At 33.9% G+C, this 20,959-nt stretch overlaps 1 protein-coding gene across 2 annotated transcripts in view; it reads left to right on the top strand.

Moving 5' to 3' along the window:
• Window positions 1-20,959, top strand: part of EPHA6 (EPH receptor A6) — an 884,276-nt gene that overhangs the window by 169,435 nt on the left and 693,882 nt on the right. For both annotated transcript variants that reach the window (XM_047099574.1, XM_047099573.1), the window contains exon 3: window positions 4,755-5,418. In XM_047099574.1, coding sequence (XP_046955530.1) covers window positions 4,755-5,418 — 664 coding nt within the window. The remainder of the gene's footprint in view (window positions 1-4,754; window positions 5,419-20,959) is intronic.

Genomic DNA, 20,959 nt, shown 5'->3' with positions numbered 1-20,959 from the left:
CATCCTCCAGTGGGTATATTGTGCCATTGGTATGTTCAACCTGAGTTGATTGGAAGGCCAAAATTGGCAGCTTTTTGTAACAGGAGAGAGGCACAGCTTGGACTTGAGGGCTGGGATGCTGTCTATATGTGCATATGTGAAGACTTTCATGGTATGGGAAAGAGCTAGAGTCTGGGAAGGAAGTAGAAGTGGGATTGGTTAAAGTTAAGGGTCGTCTCTCTATGGAGAGATACCAGTGTAGATAACATACAATGTTATATTACTTTCAAGTGTACAGTAATGATTCCATAGTTCCGTGTATTTCTCAGTGCTCATCAAGATTAAGTTTACTCTTTTTTTTTTTTAATTTTTTTTTTTTTCAACGTTTATTTATTTTTGGGACAGAGCATGAACGGGGGAGGGGCAGAGAGAGAGGGAGACACAGAATCGGAAACAGGCTCCAGGCTCCGAGCCATCAGCCCAGAGCCTGACGCGGGGCTCGAACTCACGGACCGTGAGATCGTGACCTGGCTGAAGTCGGACGCTTAACCGACTGCGCCACCCAGGCGCCCCTAAGATTAAGTTTACTCTTAATCTCCATCAACTATTTCATCCATCACCCTACCAGTCTCCCCTCTGGTAACCATCAGTTAAGAATTCGCTTTTTGATTTGTCTTTTTCCCCTCCCCCCTTTTGTTCATTTGTTTTGTTAAATTCCACATATGAGTGGAATATGGCATTTTTCTTTCTCTGACGTGCCTATTTCATTTAGCATTATACCTTATACATCCATCCCTGTGTTGCCAATGGCAAGATTTCATTATTTTTTATGGCTGAATATTTCATTGTATATACCATATCTTCTTTATCCATTTAGCTATAGATGGGCATTTGGTCTGCTTCCTTAGTTTGGCTGTTGTAAATAATGCATAGGGATGCAGGGGGCATCTGGATGGCTCAGTTAAGTGTCTGACTTTAGCTCAGGTCATGATCTCACAGCTAGTGGGTTCGAGCCCCCTCATTGGGCTCTGTGCTGACAGCTCAGAGCCTGGAACGTTCTTCGGATTCTGTGTCTCCCTCTCTGTCTGCCCCTCCCCCGCTCATGCTCTGTCTCTGTCTCTCTCTCTCTCAAAAATAAACATTTAAAAAAATAATGAATAGGTATGCATATAATCCTTCGAATTAGTGTTTTCAAATTCTTAGGGTAAATACCCAGTAGTGCAATTACTGGGTCACAGAGTAGTTTTATTTTTATTTATTATTATTATTTTTTTAAATTTATTTATTTATTTTGAGAGAGAGAGGGAGAGCACTTGTGCATGCATGCGTACACTCAGGTGAGGGGCAGAGAGAGAGAGAGAGAGAGAGAGAGAGAGAGAGAATCCCAAGCAGGCTCCATGCTGGCAGCACGGGACTCGACTCATGAACTGTGAGATTATGACCTGAGCCGAAGTTAAGAGTCGAATGCTTGACCGACTGAGCCACCCAGTCGTCCCTATTTTTAACTTTTTGAGGAACTTTCTTACTGTTTTCCACAGCGGCTGCACCAGTTTGCATTCCCACCAGTAGTGCACAAGGGTTTCCCTTTTCTCCACCTCCTCACCAACACTTGTTTCTTGTGGTTTTTGACTTTAGCCATTCTGACACGTGTGAGGTGATAGCTTATTGTAGTTTTGATTTGCATTCCCCTCATGATGAGTGATCTTGAGCATGTGTCTGTTGGCCATGTGTATGTCTTCTTTGGAGAAATGTCTGTTCATGTCTTCTGCCCATTTTTAACTGGATTATTTGTTTGTTTGCTTTCTGATGTTGAGATGTATACTTTTTTTTAATGTATTTTGGATACTAACCCTTTATTGGATATGTCATTTGTAAATATCTTCTCCTATTCAGTAGGTTGTCTCTTAGTTTTGTTGGTTGTTTCCTTTGCTGTCCAGAAGCTTTTTATTTTGATGTAATCCCAAAAGTTAGTTTTTCAAAAGCCAAGTATTTTAAATTTGAACTTGGCCTTCCATGTTTTTATGAAGGTATCTTTGCAATGTAGGCAAAGAGAATATACTTAGAATTTGATATGATTTAAAGAATGATTTATCATTTTAACATATTTAGACGCATGCTATATGAGCCCTCATACTACCATTCTTACTATGGGCCCCACAGTTTTAGAGGTCTTACTTAACACTTGAAAATTATAACAAAAAGATTATGTAACTACATAAATGCAAATATAATTATGTGTAAATGCAGTATTTCTGAAGGCTATATTATGATTAAATTGTCATACCATTTCTATATCTGCTAATGTTTATATTTTTTAGTAAACTTCATAATCTTTTAGGTATACCAATATTGAATTTATATTCTAGTTTTAGTTAGATTCAGATTTAAATATCTAATTTCAATTACTTTGAATGTTTTAGATAAGATAGAATTTAGCAATTGATCTGTTCTAACTATTTCGGTACTCAAATCTAATTCTGACTTTTTTTTTTTTTAATAAAAGAAGAAAAAACACTAATGACCATCAAATATCACAAATTTAGCCAAGAAAATGAGGTACCATTTTGTTAAGAATCTTTATGCAGTGTCTTTGAGAAGAACCACGTTTCTCATTATCCATGTATATTTTGTCATTTCCTTATCCCTTGGTTCAGCTCAGTTTTAATTCAGTGAATGTATGTTACATTCTTCTCATTCTTGACCTTTCTTTCCATCTAAGTATTTCCCCCACACCCAACACATTTTAAATAAAGATATAAAATGATTTCAGAATTTATTTTTGTCACAAGAGGCAATTTTTGACATTTTAGTTAAATTTCATATTTTAGGAATAGTTGTGATGACCATGATTAATACTTTTTATTAATATGAAGAGATACAGTGTGAAGGTTTTTTTTTTTTTTTTTTAATTTTTTTTCAACGTTTATTTATTTTTGGGACAGAGAGAGACAGAGCATGAACGGGGGAGGGGCAGAGAGAGAGGGAGACACAGAATCGGAAGCAGGCTCCAGGCTCTGAGCCATCAGCCCAGAGCCCGACGCGGGGCTCAAACTCACGGACCGCGAGATCGTGACCTGGCCGAAGTCGGACGCTCAACCGACTGCGCCACCCAGGCGCCCCCAGTGTGAAGGTTTTAAGACGTAATTATTTAAACAGAATTCATTGAGACTATAGCCCTGTCATTCTATATGGAAAAGTTCAGGATGCGGTATAGACATGCATTTCCTGAGAAACAAAATCAGTTCTTATTAGAAATTATCTAAAATAAGAATCATTTGTTGAGTACCCTCAGAGGCTCTCCAATGGGTGAAATGCTTGGAGTTTTAGATACTGCTTTTGATATTTCACAAATTTTATTATTGGCATCTTGCTTCACTGCTTATATTCAAAATGGTTACTTTGCTTATTCAATAAGCTATAACAGGGGCACCTGGATGTCTCAGTCGGTTGAGTATCTGACTTTGGCTCAGGTCATGATCTCATGGTTCATGAGTTCAAGCACCACTTCAGGCTTGCTGCTGTCAGCCAGTCACTGCAGAGCCCACTTCAGATCCTCTGTCCCCCTCTTTCTACCCCTCCCCCACTTGCAGACTACAAAAAAAAAAATAAATATTTTTTAAAAATGAGCTATGATAATGCTGGTTTGCCTTAAATTCAAATGTAAGAATTACATAAGACCCATGATTGCTAGGATGAAAAACATTTAGATGAGTAATTGCATGTATCTTTATGAGATTATTGGATCACTCCTATGTTTATCAGGGGTGTTTTGCAAAATTATATCCACAGTTCCAAAGGAACTTATTGTTTTTTCTGGATAGTATCCTCTCAATTTAAAGCTAGAAACTTGTAAATGAAATTTCAGATACAGATTATTTTTAAGTTTGCTTGAGAATATAATTCTTTTTTCATGGAAATGTACAGTAGATATTGAAGACATTTAAGTGTCATAACTATCCTGTAGACTGAAGAAAGTAGTCAATCTGTTAGAAACTACTAATTGAAATTCAACGAATCTTGATTAAGTGACTCTCTACTGCCAATTAGAGTAAGACACTGCAAACAGAATGTGTTAATAATCATATTATAAATCACTGAAGTCTGGTATTAAGAAATAAAATACTTATTCACGATAGAAAATAGTTTATTATTTCCAGTATATATTAATAGAAATGAGAAATTATGATAACTAGCATGTTTTTCCAAAAAGGCTATAAAATTAACAGAATGGTTTGTTTTTAATCTATTGAAAGTTATCACTGTTTCTATACAAATAAAATACAATTACAATCTAAATTTATAATGTGCAATTATCAATATTATATGTGTAAATGTGGACGATGCCAATTTACTTCAAGATACTTAGAGATTTTTATTAATTTTTTAAAAAAGGATCAACAAAGTGTATTTATTTTTGAGACTGAAACAGAGCATGAGTGGGGGAGGAGCAGAGAGAGAGGGAGACACAGAATCCAAAGCAGGCTCCAGGCTCTGAATTCACCAGCCACCAGTGGGGCTTGAATTCACCAGCCATGGGATCATGACCTGAGCTGAAGCTGGACGCTCAACTGACTGAGCCAACCAGGCACCGTTCAGAACCTACATTCTTAACCAGAGGTTCATGGTTAAAATCCTGCTGCATTATTGGTTTGAATAGCTTCATTTGTATCCTTTTTATTCATGTTTCTTTGCTAAAACTGAAAATATCAGAAGTAATCATACCTGCTTAACCACTGTGGTTTTATAATCACTTAATTTTTTTTTCCTTCTTGCAGTGGGATGCCATCACTGAAATGGATGAACACAATAGGCCCATTCACACGTACCAGGTATGCAATGTAATGGAACCAAACCAAAACAACTGGCTTCGTACAAACTGGATCTCCCGCGACGCAGCTCAGAAAATTTATGTGGAAATGAAGTTTACATTAAGGGATTGTAACAGCATCCCATGGGTTTTGGGGACTTGCAAAGAAACATTTAATCTGTATTATGTGGAATCAGATGAGTCCCATGGAATTAAATTCAAGCCAAGCCAGTATACAAAGATTGACACAATTGCTGCTGATGAAAGTTTTACCCAGATGGATTTGGGTGATCGTATCCTGAAGCTAAACACGGAAATTCGTGAGGTGGGTCCTATAGAAAGGAAAGGATTTTATTTGGCTTTTCAAGATATTGGGGCATGCATTGCCTTGGTCTCTGTCCGTGTTTTCTACAAAAAATGCCCCTTCACTGTTCGTAACTTGGCTATGTTTCCTGACACCATCCCAAGGGTTGATTCTTCTTCTTTGGTTGAAGTAAGGGGCTCTTGTGTGAAGAGTGCAGAAGAGCGTGACACTCCTAAACTATATTGTGGAGCTGATGGAGATTGGCTGGTTCCTCTTGGAAGGTGTATCTGCAGTACAGGATATGAAGAAATTGAAGGTTCTTGTCACGGTAAGAAAGATGCATTCAAATAATTTATCATGCATTTAAATAATGTTTTTAAAAGGTAAATTTATTATACATTTATTTTCAAGTGATAAATTTTTAAATGCTATTACTGGTAGAATTAATTGTGCAAGAAATTATTAACTATAAGATAGTTTCTTATTTTCCTCCTGGAGAGGATATATGAAAATATAAAATAAATTGTGTACCATGGCAAGTGTTGCTCCATATTGAATTCGGTAAACCAGTTAAACTATAGGAATGGCTGTATTCACCAAATTTTTATAAAGGAAAGTAACATTAATAGCAGCAACAAAAACCAAAAGGGATTCAAAATGAACATTTGCTCAACTTTCAACATTTGCTCAATGATGACCTATAGAGAATGTGGCATTTAAAGATAGTTTAAAAATAATTCTCTCATGTTTACTGATAGTAATTGTATAGTACATAGAGAAAATGAACTTATATTTAAATAAGTGATAAATTCACATATATGTTACAAAAACATATAGGATAGTTTATGCAGGTGTTGTGTTTGGTGATTGAGTAGTGACTATACTAGAGCTTAATTTATCTTTTGGAACTATTAAATACAGTTTTCCACCATATAACAAATTACCTTTTAGTTGTAATAATAATATTTCTGTAAGATCTGTCAGGAAATATTAACACAAGGGTAATTAAGTTAAAGCCATACCTTTCACATTGTTATGATAATAAAATACCTGTAATTTTCAAGGTAGAACATTTTTTTTCTTTATATATGAATCATTTTGTAAGGGCTTATTAATCTAATAAATTTATACATTAACAATTTTTACATGAAGATAATATATATCAATTGTGTTTGGGTTAAGATCTTATAATCAAAATATAAATATAGAAATAAAATTATTGTAGACAAGTATTAACATAGTGCAGATATTTCCCTCTTGATGGTAGGTGATTTATAAGTTTCTTTTCTGTAGTATCATATTAAATTTAGTGATTTCTTTTTTTGTGGTATATTCATGTTCTTTAAAAAGGATGATAATAAGAAAAAACATACTTGTATGCATGTAAGGGTCATGGGAAATATATGTGTTTTTTTAAAAATTTTTTTAACCTTCTTTATTATTGAGAGACAGAGAGAGACAAACTGTTAGCAGGGGAGGGGCAGAGAGAGAAGGAGACACAGAATCTGAAGCAGGCTCCAGGCTATGAGCTGTCAGCACAGAGCCCAACACCGGGCTCAAACTCACAAACCTAGAGATCATGACCTGAGCCTAAGTCAGAGGCTTAACTGACTGAGCCACCCAGGCGTTCCATGTGTGTATTTTTTTTTTTAATTTTTTTTTCAACGTTTATTTATTTTTTTTGGGACAGAGAGAGGCAGAGCATGAACGGGGGAGGGGCAGAGAGAGAGGGAGACACAGAATCGGAAACAGGCTCCAGGCTCTGAGCCATCAGCCCAGAGCCTGACGCGGGGCTCGAACTCACGGACCGCGAGATCGTGACCTGGCTGAAGTCGGACGCTTAACCGACTGCGCCACCCAGGCGCCCCTCCATGTGTGTATTTTTAAAGGTTTTATCTATTTATAAAACACTTGGGTTCTTGAATGTTCAAAAGTTCACTAACTCTAGTCAGTTCTAATGATTTTATTTGGTTGTTTAAAAATATTTGTATAGAATCTGTGGTATATTTTTTATAAAGCATGAACCAGATTTCCTCCACTATTTAATTATTAAAAGATGTTTCATTGAAGTTTATCAATATAGATTTAATTCCAAATTTTTATTTACCCATAACAAGGATTTACAATGGAATAGTCAGAAATGATTCTTTGAAGGAATTTTATAAACATTTCTATATGTTGGAAAATAAACCAAAGAAAGATTAATATAGATGAATAATTAGTGGGATTAAGAGGATAATAAGTGCTGAGGATACTGATACTAATCATGTAGTTTTACTACATTTTAAATTAGGTAGAAACTGTCATTCATTGGTAAAAATAATAAATATTTTAAAACACGTGAAGAATAATTCCCAGGATTTATGTGATTAGCTTTTATTAAATATTTGTATTTTTGTGGCATTAATCACAGAATAAAAGGTAGTGTCAATTATTGATGACTAGATTTTTTTTTGGTTAATATGTTTGCTCTGTGAATTTCATTCTTATTTATATACCTTAAACTCTTCCAGTTGTTAGATAAGGATGATTTTGGACAAATGATAATCATTATCAGCTTATGTAGAGCTACTGCTAGACTCATCTATTTTTATAGCTTGTTATCTTTATTTTAATTTATTTGATTGTAGAAATGCAAGAAAGTGGGTATAGTACAATGTTCATCATCTTGTAGTGGATGGCAGGAATTGGAAGAATTAAGCTTGAATTCTAAATCCATGGCTTATTAACTTTGAAATCACAGTTGCCTTATCCATAAATAAAGTACTGGTTGTAATCAACTCATGATAAAGTATATAGAGAAATATTAAAAACATGCACATATGCTTGTTCCAATTAAATACAATAAATTGCTATTTAAGAACACAGGGGAAGTCAGAGTGGGTGCAGAGACCTCATTTTTAGAGAGAGGTATCTTGTACTACCACCAGTCTCCATTTTAGAGTATTTATATAAGTGTCTGTTTTGATGCATTGCATTGCCCTTTTATTTTCTTTGATAATAATTTTTATCAGATTGTATTGCCATCTGTCAACAACTTATTTCACAACCTAATCTTTGAATTACAAACTAAATGGTAAATTAATTGGAACTTATATGAATAAAACCATAGCTCAAGGAAGTATATGGTCACATATATAATGTATATGTATGTGTGTGTGTACATATATATATGTGTGTGTGTGTGTGTACATACATATATACACAAACAATTAATTTGAGCTATTAACATTTTTGAGTATTTATCTGTTAATCACTTTTGGTAGGTTGGTAGAGATAAATACTGATAAGCCTTATGTTTTAGTTATCTATTGTTACTGAGAGATAAAACAACCCAAAATGTATTAGCTCAAAACCACACTGATTTATGATTTCTCAGGCCTCAACAGGATAATTCTTTTGCTGTAGGTTAAGCAGAGGTCAGCAGTGCAGCTAAATTCAGCTGTTGAGGTTGACCAGAGCTGGAACGTCTAAGACAACCTCTTATCTTCCAGAGTTCCTTTCCATATGTTGTCCCATCATTTAAGAATCTAGTTTAAGATATTTTACAGTATGGTGGCTACCTTAAGAGGGAATTTTTCACATGGGCAGGTAAAGAGTGGGTATATGAGGGGGTAGTACACAAGGGGGTGAATACCTGGAAATATGTTTATAGGGACTGGCAATGTGACAGTATATCACAGTCCACTCTCTGGATTCTCAAGATTAGTGTCTCTCCTTCATGTACACAACCCCACATTCTCCCAAACATTTATTCCATTATGGCATCATGTTGAAGTCCAGAAGAGCACTGTTAAAACCAGCTCCAGACGTAAATGAAGCTTCATAGCTCAAGTTCCTCTTGATCTGGAGAAATAAGAACTAAAAAGATAAATTATCGTTCCTTACACAGAACACATGGGATAGGGACAGGATAATTGTAAAAGATTTTCCCGTTCCTAAAGGCTGGGAACACAGCAGTTACTGGTCCATTGTGATTCTGAGATACAGCTGGATGTTGTCAAGATCTCTTATAATAAGGGAGGGTAATGAATGTTCTTTGATTGGAGCCCAGTTCTGCTCCCTGGGATTGGTTCTCTGTGGTACTTAGTTTCATTCTGTGGTTTCTGGCTCTGCCTTCTGAGTCATCCCGTCCCTCCCTCCCTCGCTCCCTCCTTCCTTCCTTCCCTCCCCTGTCTCTGTTTATTTTCATCTTCCTTATTTATAAGAATTATTTATGTGTCTGTTTCACAGGGCTGTCAGATAAAGGAGTATTTTAAAAGCATGTGTGTAATTAAGGGTAAGAAATTTATTGCTATGAATGACCATAGCATTGAGAACCAAGCTCTGCTGATAGTTAAAGGTGGACACTAGTGGTATACCTATGGAGTGCTCTGTGTCTTCTCATTTCTGTGAAATAGGAAAGTTTTATTCAAGGAGGGTTACAGTAGATCTGGTTGCTTTAGATCTGGAAATCCCTAAAAATATCTTTATCCCTCATTTATAAATCAAGATGCTAAATTACTGAGAACAGAGTTTTATTCCCCAGGGCCACTCAGTAACTAATACCAGACTAAGAACTAAAGCCTAAATATTTTTAAGTCTGGTCTTTGTGTTTTTCCTCCCTACTTTGTTCCTTCTCCCATTCCTCAGTTTTCTCTTTCTTTCTGTTTCTCTTTGATTTCCTCATTCCAGGCATCTATACCCTTAATCCTGATTTAACTTTTCCTGCCTGTCCACCAGTGCAGAGGAGCCCTAAGTTTTTATTGATCATTCATTAGGGCTTTTTTTCCTGTGTTTATATTTTGGAATCTGATATGAACACAGTTAGAACAGTATCTACATATCTATTCTGAAATTCAGGATACTGATAATGATGGAAAAATTTATAGGCTTACCTGAACTTTGCTGTTAGATACAATAAACAGGAAAAATTATAATGAGGTTTTAGGGATTCTGATAATTTACTTGAATAGATTTGAGAACTCTTGGTCTGCTATATAACAAAAACACGGTAAGCTGGTTTAAAACAGAATTAATCTGTGTTTACTCATACTATCAATTATTTATGAATGATGTGTATTTATTTGCATTTAAATAACTCATCATTATATTTTATCCTAAAAGTTATACTACTCAATATTTGAACATATGATTCATTTCTCTGTAATATTGTTAAGGCATATCTAGATCCAAATGCTAGGTGCGTAAAGGGGAGAGGTTCTTTTATTCTTGCTATCAATCAGGTTTAAATAGACATAAATATTATATTATGCAGATATGCTAAAATTTAAAACCAAACAGTCATTTAGGTTATTCTGTTATATATAGTAAGCAGTATTTTATTCTCAGCACAAATCTCAACTTATTTTTCATAACTATTTTAATTTTATCTCACAGGTTTATAATTAAAACTATCATACTTAGGCATAGTGGTGTTACATATTTTATTTTTTTAATTGTCTTAATTTATTCCACAAAGAATTTGAATAAAAAATAATGTTGATTCATGAAGCATTAATTTACATCAAATAGTCTTTCACTGCATATATCTAAGAATATCTTAACACTATGGAAGAAATAATTGGAAACAATTAACATGAAAAATAGAATGCAATTTTTGTTCAGTAGTGAATTTTGAAGTGATATGAATTTCTAATAAATTCCTTTTGGATATTAATTTAAAACAAATCTCATTAAGACAGTGGCACTTGTACTTAGAGATAATAGAGTTCGGGCTTTTACGCTTATGTATGTACAAACACACGGCAAGGATATATTCTTCCAGCCTTTAAGTATCACATGATGTAATTTAACAAATAACACTTGACTATGGAAATAAAAGTTCTGAAACACTGAGAATTTTTTTAAACACTCTTCCTCTTTCTACATATATGCTTTTACTTATATATTTTTCTCTAGTGCTGCTTTAAAATTCAGGAGGAAAGGATTCTGGCAGTTCTCAGACCATTGCATTACTGTTCACTGAACGAATGGGATATACAGGGCCTTTGGTGACATAGCTATTGATTTGATCTCCTGAAGAGTGTTGTTATTAAGGCTTCATGGCTCTGTCCTCTGCTGCGGTTCAGAAACATTTATGCTCTGTGTTTATGATCTTCTGTCTAATCATGTTATCAGAGATGATTGTGGAAGCAGAGAGCATAAAGAAATTTTGAGACACCAGGATTTGCTGACATTAAATAAGGGGGTTTGAGGATATGATGGAAAGCTAAAAGTTGAGATTGGGATCAGAAAAAAAGGGCATACTTATTGGCCCAAATAGTATCTTCACTTTCTAAAGGTTTTCAAAACTAAATATAAACTCTTACAATATAACCTTCAATTCCAAATAAAGCTGCTTTTTCATGAAGCAATTCCTGACTTTCACCCAGCTTGAGAAGAATATGAAATCAAGAGGCTCCAAGGAGTCTAAAAATAGAAGGTATTCTTTCCAAGAAAGATAAAGTTAAATAATTATATTTTGTTCTTTGTCACAATTTTAAAAATAGGTTAAAACATAAGCTGGCTTGAAATGATCATTTTTAGTATGTGATTTTAACTAAATTTTAACTTCAAATTTAGTAACTATTTTACTCTCTGCTGACTTGAATGTTAAAACTCCTATTTCTATAGGGGCTATCCTTAATTTTAAAAAATCCTTTCTTAATACATATATTTAAAAAAAGATATTGGGGAACCTGGGTGGTTCAGTCAGTTGGGCGTCCGACTGGCTCAGGTCATGTTCTCATGGTTCCTGGTTCGAGCCCTGTGTCGGGCTCTGTGCTGACAGCTCAGAGCCAGGAACCTGCTTCTGATTCTGTGTCTCCCTCTCTGTGGCCCTCCCCAACTCATGCTCTGTCTCACTCTCTCTCTCAAAAATAAATAAACATTTTAAAAAATTTTAAAAAAAGGTAAAATTATTTAGCATCTCTATTCACTTTTCAAACATAGTATACTGTGCCATCCACTGAAATTGCTACCAATCTTGAAATTTAGTCCTACCTTTTAAAGAAATAAAATTAATAGGTTTATAAAGTCACCCCTTAGATACATCAAGATATATTAAGTTTTTATACTTGCTAATTTTTTCTTTATTATCTCCTGTTACCTGGGTTCATTATGCTATTTGCTGAAGTATATTTCTAATCTTTTGGCAAGGTACTATAAGTGTTTAAACTCTTCATTTAGTGTATATTTAAAAATAGCTTTATTTTAATCTCCTTTTTCAAAGATTATTTACTTGGATACAGAATACTAGGTAACTATTATATTTCCTTAACATTCTGAAAATATTATTTCCCTGTCCATGAGAATCTATTGAAATTGTAGTTGCTAACGTTCTTCTGACTAATTCTTATTACTTGGGAGATTATAGGTTCCATATATTTGGTTTTCAGTTACATTATGGTATAACTGGTGTGCATTTATTTTTTCCTGCTTTGCGTTTTTTTTTAAATATATATATTTTTTTGAGAGTGAGGAAGGGGCAGAGTGTGAGCAGGGTAGGGGCAGAGAGAGAGACACACATAGAATCTGAAGCAGGCTCCAGGCTCTGAGCTATCAACATAAAGCCAGATGCAGGGCTTAAACTCATGAGCCGTGAGATCAAGACCTGAGCAGAAGTCAGATGCTCAACCGACTGAGCCACCCAGGTGCCTCATGCTTTGCATTTTTTTTAATTAAGAAAGTGTGTGTGTGTATTATTTTTTTCTGTTCTCTATTTCTAGAATATATATTAGATATTTGTTAGAGACTTTCAATAGTCATCTTTGTGATTTTTAAACTATTTAACATTTAATATCAACTTTAGCATTGATTTCTAGGTTATGAATTTTTCACTCTGACTATACCTAGTTAAGTTTACCTCATCTATTAAGTTATCTTTATCTTCACTAGTTTTTGCTATTCATTTTTTTTTAATTTCTCACTTGTTTTTTTATTTCTGCCTGATTTGTTTCATAGTTTTTCTCTTCTATAGATTCTTTATGGATCTTAGTCACATTAAAATTAATTTTGAAAGAAATTTGTTCTAAATTAATCTCCCGATCTCAGTGTATTGGTTATATATTTAAGCATTAGTGTCTTTTTTTTTCTTTTTTTCTTTTTTTGGAATTGTTACTTGTAAGGCTGTTTTCTATTTCTCTCTCTCTCTCTCTCTCTCTCTCTCTTTTTTTTTTTTTAATTTGGAGATGTTGTAGTTGGGCTAACTCTGCTCCCTGAGGCTTTATATAAAGCTATAAAGCAAACTTAAGAGCACTAATAAATTTACCAAATAATTCATATTGGAATTCTTGGTTGATAGGAGTTACACCCAATGCAGTGATTCAAGGATCTAGGCTTCTTGCATTTAGGGGACCCACCATCTTTTAAGAGTTTTGTAGTTATCTGTGTCCAGAAATTGCAACAGGAGATTGGAGAAGGTACAGGTGATTTTTAACCAACTCAGATATGAAGAGATACATCATTTTACGTACCAACAGTGAGAACTGATTATATAGTCACACCTAGCTGGAAATAGAGGTAAGATGTTGTTAAGTGATGTCCCTGACTCAGTAGTTACTTTCCAACAGTGCTTCTCTATTATAGAAGAGGAGGCCCTAGTTTCTGTAGCTACTTGGTCATCTCTGCTGTAGTCTACCACTTTACCCACAAAATGTGTATGCTCATCCTCATATATCTGTTAATACAAAGTTTTCTCCACTAGGTTCACATATGTTTTGTCAACTGGTGACCCACAGATTGAATGAAAACCTACCTACTCCTAACATAAAATACACAATAGTTGAAATACATAGAAAACCTTTCTTTCTTAAGAAAGAATAAACCCAGCCATAGCCATGATGGATAGGCATTGTAAAGAACAGATCTGGGCATGTGAGTTCACTGGAACATTATTACCCATTGTTCCCAAAGGCCATTGACTCCACTGTGAGCCTCTTTTATCATCCTGACAACTTCTGAAGTAGTTATTGGTGGCTGAACAGCTTTCATACCCGTTTTATGATAATGTTTTGAGAGCTTGATGATCATTTCATAGCTATAGGAGACCAGACCAAATTTGTTGGCAATAAAATTTCCTAAAAGTCAAATTAATCTATCTGTCAATCCATGTGCCAGAAACTACACAGAAGTCTACACCCAAAGTTCTTTCTTGGACATAGTTTTCAAGTATGAATACTTAACTAATGTATCTACTTGCTTCATTATTCATATGCTTTGTTAACCTAATGGCAACTAAGTTGAGGTCACTATAAAATAGGGGTGGGTAGATCTTGGACATAGGTCTGAGTCTTTTTGTTTAAGATGTCTTAATCTGTTTTTGGTGCTCAAGCTGCTTTTTCTTAATTTCCTCTCCATGTGATGGAGCAGAAGTGATCTTTTATAATCCTGAAAGCACTAAAGTTCTATACTCTTCTTTCCTTTTCTTTGAAACTTTCAATCCAGCCAATATTGATTGAGGTCACCTGTTCCTGGAAATAACTTGTTAGATGCATCAAGTTTCAGTGAACACAAATAAATCAGTACTTTACTTGCCTTCCAAATTATTGCAGATAAAATTTTACAAAGAAAGTTACTATTATGTAATGTGGTCTCCCATCAGTGTAGTCTCCTATTACAATTTTATATATCACTTGTCTTCTGACTGCTAAGCTAATGCAATATGTTTTAGGTTTTGGTTTTGGGTATATCCCAGTTGATATATATATATATATATATATATATATATATATATATACACACACACACACACACATACACACACACACACACACACACACACATATATGTGGATATATTTGTAGATAGATATTTAAAAGCTGAGAAAACAAAATTCCAAATTCTGGAGTCTAACATATAGTTTATTTTTCACATACATTAGACCCCAAAGTGTTCCTGGTTGTTGACAGTTTTCCCTCATACAAAGAATAGAGAGGGGCGCCTGGGTGGCGCAGTCGGTTAAGCGTCCGACTTCAGCCAGGTCACGATCTCGCGGTCCGTGAGTTCGAGCCCCGCGTCAGGCTCTGGGCTGATGGCTCGGAGCCTGGAGCCTGTTTCCGATTCTGTGTCTCCCTCTCTCTCTGCCCCTCCCCCGTTCATGCTCTGTCTCTCTCTGTCCCAAAAATAAATAAAAACGTTGAAAAAAAATTAAAAAAAAAAAAGAATAGAGAATTACACCATTTCCACTTGTAGCTTCATTATCACATATAGCCTTATAGTCATCTGTATCCAATGAGTGAAAGAAGAAGGAGAGCATATACAGTACATACCTTTTTCTTAAAAGTTTTGGCATAGGAGTGACTTATAAATTTTACCTACAGTAGCCACACTTGTAAAAATTACATAATCCATACAGTAAAAGCTTTTCAGTGTGAACCTTAATATTAAGCTATGTATGTCCAGTAAGTATAATCAGAATTTTTTTCTATCAACAGACAAGCAGAAGCTGTGTAACAATGTTACATCAAAGCAGATACAAACTGAACTAATTATGCTAAATTAAACAGTAAAAGAAAAGTTATTTGTATGTATCCATACCTTATTCTGTTTTCATAGAAAAAAAATAGGATTCAACTATTTTGAAGAAGGGGGTGATTATTTCTACATAGCATCCACAAGTAAACATTCAGCATAAACCTTACACTGGAATATTATGTAGTACATTGAAGACATAATGGCAACATTTTACCAGAGAAGAAAAAGATCTTACTTTTCATTTTATAGAAATATAATAAAATAATAAAGTATTGTATTTATTAAATCTGTATATAATTCAGATTAAATCATATTCTAAGCATCAAAACAACTATAAATAGTACAATTATAATATGCATATTAAAATTTGGGAATAATTTCATGTTAAAAATTTTTCATTATATATTCATAGCTAGCTTTGGAAGTACAGAGGTATGATTGACTATTCTCCATATGAACAAAAGTGTAGTAATTTGCATTTTCAGATATTTACATATTTAAACTCCAGGGAAGTATATTTCAAAGGACAACAAAATTGTAAGAAAAACAAGCATCAAAGGAAAAACTTGATGCAGAAAAAGGAGTGGGTGAAACAATGTAGAGATATAAGTACATTTAATATGTTTATTTGGTTTAAGAAATCTTGTGATCCTTTGTGAGAAAAGCATTCTTGATTTCATTTATAATAAGTTACTATAATTACCTAGGAGTTAGTGATAAATACACATTGTGATGACATTGGGGGACATTAATATTTTTGAGTCTTTGGAAATAACAACGTATTAAAGAGATCACTGGTGTTCTCAGTTATGCACGTGGCCTTTTTAAAAAGTAAGTCTTTTTTTGTACTTGAGATTTTTCTTTTTTACATATAATAGTATACAGTAAAAGAATTTAGTGTTAGAAATAGCTTTCTATCATGATTCTGTATGAGCAATAAACTTTGATAACCAGTTACTATTTTCAGTCTGAGCTTAGGACAAACTATCTGTTTTCGGAATGAGTTCCAATAAATAAGGAATGTGGTATTTAGTCTCAGTTTTACAGGGAACTGTAGAATGGTGATAAATTTAAAGGGATGGAGATTTCCAATTGCCAGTTGCTATATACAAGGACTATCACCATATAAAGAAGCATGCAATACCAAAATTGATGGGAACTCTCGGAGCTTAAAAACAAGTGCTGCTTTATCTTCAACAGTGGACAGGGAAAAGGCATGATTTATTCCTATTATTTGACAGCATCAAAAGTGACTGTTAAAAAAGTCATGAAAACCTCTTAAAAGATGCAAACCCTGTTTCTTTGGACAGAAATAAACAACCATTGTTTTGGATAGAATTCTTTAAGTAGAATCACTCCATTTTTTTTTTGTCTTTTTATTAAAATGACTAATATCCGTATTTCTTTGTTTTATTTCTATTCTTGTTTTAAAGTTAACTATTATCCTGGGTGGGTTGTTTTTTACCCTATCACAGTGAAAAATCTTATACTCTTTATCTCTATGTTGACCAATTAAATATTTTTAATAAAATTAATTGTAAAAATTTTAATTGGTAAAACTTCGAAATAGCAATAAATATGGATTATGTGAGAGCTTTTTAAAAGACTTTTTAAAATTAATTTACTAATTGCATTATGACCAAGAGCATACTCTTCTTAAAGTCTAATTATATGTGACTATATTCACAAGTAATTCAGATTGCTTAATGTGAATGAATTTGCCAGGCAGATAAAATGTTATATTTAATTGTATACTTTTCAAAATTATTCTGTAAATAGCATACATTAATTAGATGATATTTTTGTTCATGATAGTTGCTAAATATTTAAAAATTTCACAGGGATCTATTTAAGGGGACTATAAAATTCCTCTATAAACCTATTGATGAGGTATGTTATAACAATATATTTCCTTAGATGACCCATCTTTGATTCATTAAATTAATTTGGTGTCAATGCATTTATTTAATGTTGAATTATACGTTTTTCTTACATTTTTAAAAAATTGGCCAGAGGGTATCCTAATGCAATGAAGTAAAAATGTGTTTTGAGTGATGTAAAGAAGAATAGAATAATTCTTAGATGAGAAAGTGTGTTTGTGGATGAGAAACTGAAACATTCAGAAGATATAAATATTAATTTAGAATCATAAATCACATTCAAAATTCTGATTTATCATTGTTTTAGCTACTTTGAACTCAGTAAAAATGATTATAAATTTTATGTGAAATAATAAATGGAATGACATGTGGATTATTTGAAAAGAACAGTAAAGGTGAGCAAGAACCCTAACAGATATTAAAATATATTCATGGGAAATTATTTAAAATACGTAGTTATTAAGTCCCAAAGAAAAATATTTTGTCAGTGGTACCAAGTAGAAAGAGAAAGAAATAGACGAAACTGCATAAAGTAGTTTAATTTGTGGTAAATAGAGATCACTAATGGGGAAAATTGATGGATTATTTAATACAGTCGTTCTTAGTTAATAAGGGTTGAGATTGGCGAGGGAAGAGCAATAATGATTTGGGTGTAGGGTCATCACTATCACCTCTTACTAAGTCCTAGAGGAATTACCTTAACTGTTGAGGTAATCTTTCTTTAGAATGTGTGTAATTAACCTCCACCTACCTTAGTTTAGAGAACTATGGGAACAACAGGAATGCCACAGAGAATTTCTTGTTTCAATAAAATGAAGCCTAAGGCAAAGTTACAATGAAAAGATGCTGATTCTAAGATACATATTAGATTTTTCATGGAAATTCACAACTATAATGAAACAGTAATTTTTTTTTAAGAATTAAAAAGGCAGAAGAGAAACATTACTAAAGTACTAAAGGATGAGACTTTACAGCAAAAATTGTTTTTGTTTTTCATTTGTGTTTTAAAGAAGGCATCATCTAGGTATTAAATATGGAGTTTGGTCAATCAAAGGAAAATCTTAGATTATTTTTGGTATTGTGAAAGGAAAAATGATCAGACATTGTTAAAGAACTGTAAGGCAGACATTATTTAAGGGGACTACTACAAAGGAGTTTTGGAGTAGAGGAGAGGAATTGAACTCTGAATTCAACAAGGAAAAGTGGGAATATTATGGACAAAGAACAGGGTAGGGATCAGTGGTTGGCAAATTATTAAGAGGAAACATCAGAGGTAAGGGATGATTCTGGCTGGACTGATCTGACAGGATTCTTGCTAATGGCAGATTAGGTTGATCAAATATCAGGAGATGAGGAAGTGGCCAAATATTGGGTTGAGGGATTCTCTCTACACTTAAGACTTAGCACGATTCTTGTTCAAACTAGACTTTACATGAATAGAAACAAAAGCCCATTGTTGGGTCTAGTTGAGCAGAGGGCTTAAAGAACCCTGTCTAAAGTTTGGTCAAGGAGAGACTCTGTCAGTATCATATAATACCCTATAGCAGGGCTTGGCAAACTATAGCCTGCTTGCCATCCCAGCCCATTTTTGGAAATAAAGTGTTTTGGAGAACAGTCAAGACTTTTCATTTACATAGTGTCTATCACTGCTTTTAAGCCACAAGAGCAGAGTTGAGTAGTTGATTCAGATACCATATGGCTCATAAACCTAAAATATTTTTTTATAGATAATGTTTGCAAAACTCTTTCCTATAGGCAGATTAAAGCATATCTGAGAAATATGAAAAAAATTATCAAACTTTTTCTTTCTGTTACTGAAACCCAAGTTCAGCTGCCCGTCATTTGTAAGGCCAGTACTCAAGAGATGAGTTTTGATTAGAAAGGAAATAGGAGTTTTATTCAGGAGGCTGGCCACCTCAGGGGGAAGGCCAAAGGCCAACTGTGAGGTTTCTGCCTGGCCCAGTGGTTTTTAAATGAGTTTAGGGTAGTTAATCAATAAAGGGAGTACAGTGGTCTGTGATATTTCTTGATTATGTGCAGACTCCATCAGTGCCAGCTACAGACATTATCTCAGTGCTTGGAGGTTGTGCAGCAGGGTCTGGTTCCTGAGTGCCTGTGGGTTGTGCAGAGGTGCTCTGTTCTTTCTAGAAAAGAATGCATGATCTATAGATACACAAAGAAAGGTTAGTTAATCAATCACCTGGGCTAAGGGTGTTGCTAAAGCTTAAAGAATACTAGGTTGGCCAGAGGGGCTTAGGCCGTTTCATTTTGAGCCAATTATTAGGGTGTAACGTTTTTGCAATTAAACATAGAATAAAACCTCTAGTGGAACAGTTTTCCTCCAAAGTTAGCCATTTTTTTTTTATTCATTCATTTATTAAAGTGTCTGTGCTAAGGAATATAATTTCAAAAGCATTCAGTGGAGGATTTCATATTGATTTATTTTGGGGAAATGAGATTTTTATTAAATATCTGAGAGAAAAGATCAGTTAGTAAAAGATGTAGGGTTTGTGTGTGTTTTCATTAGAGGAGAATTAGTTCAGAGCTGTTTGCTTATAAGACCTTTCTCAAGGACTCTCTTTGATACTAGCTTGTTAATCTTATTCAGCAATATCTTGACTGGTTCCCATACTAGACACTGAAAGTGTATTTGTTAAAAATTGGCAAGTTGATTGTTTATATTCTTTGTGTAAAATAATACGCAGGAGCAAATGATAAGTAAAAATCGGTTTGTCTTAGAAATTACAGTTTTACTTAGAAATTACAAGAAAACAGACTTTATGTGAACTATAAGGTACAGTTTCCAGTGGTTCCCCTTCTTGCTCCTAATTTCAGATTTTATTGAATTTTCAGCAATGGTAGATATATGTTTATTAATGTAGGCTATAACCTTAACATTTATTGCATGCCTCTTATATCCTAGGATCTATGAATTGCTATGAATTACCGTGATCTCTGCTGCACAATACACACAGACCTTGCCATACAGTGCTGTTCAAACAATTGAGCTGTTACTTTTATGAAGGCACATACACTCGCATAGCGCCCACAATTTGATATATTTTGCTTGTTATGTTATAAAATATATTTAGAATGAGTATTTTTAAAAAGATTCTCCCCAATTTTTTATAATCCTGAAAAAGTATCTTTTTACACACATATTTCTAAAGTAAGCAATAAATTATACCTGTTAAAGAATAATAAAACCTTTGTTTTCAGCTAAAATAATAGTTTCAAATTATAAAGGGTGTTTTGTATGATGCTTTATGTATGTATATGAGTTTTTTTGTGATCTGTATCTTCAGTTGTGCCCCCTTCCAAATTTATTATTACTTTATTTTGTCATTCATTTATTTTTGTTTCTCTTTCTTGCTGTCTACCCCCTACCCTCTCTCTTATTTATGCCTTTAAAGAAATTAACTCACTGAATATTTTATCTGAATATTTTACTGTAGAATTGTGATTACATTTATGCTCTTCTTATCTTGTCTTTTAATATAGCTAGATATAGATAGATAGATATTCTAGTTATTC

Source organism: Lynx rufus, unplaced genomic scaffold (assembly GCF_022079265.1).
Source record: "Lynx rufus isolate CCGP_SWC_20201006 ecotype Redwood Valley unplaced genomic scaffold, mLynRuf1.p SCAF_5, whole genome shotgun sequence".
NCBI classification, from domain to species: Eukaryota; Metazoa; Chordata; class Mammalia; order Carnivora; family Felidae; genus Lynx; species Lynx rufus.
Note: the sequence above shows the minus strand (reverse complement) of the source record. Positions and strands in the feature narration are given on the sequence as shown.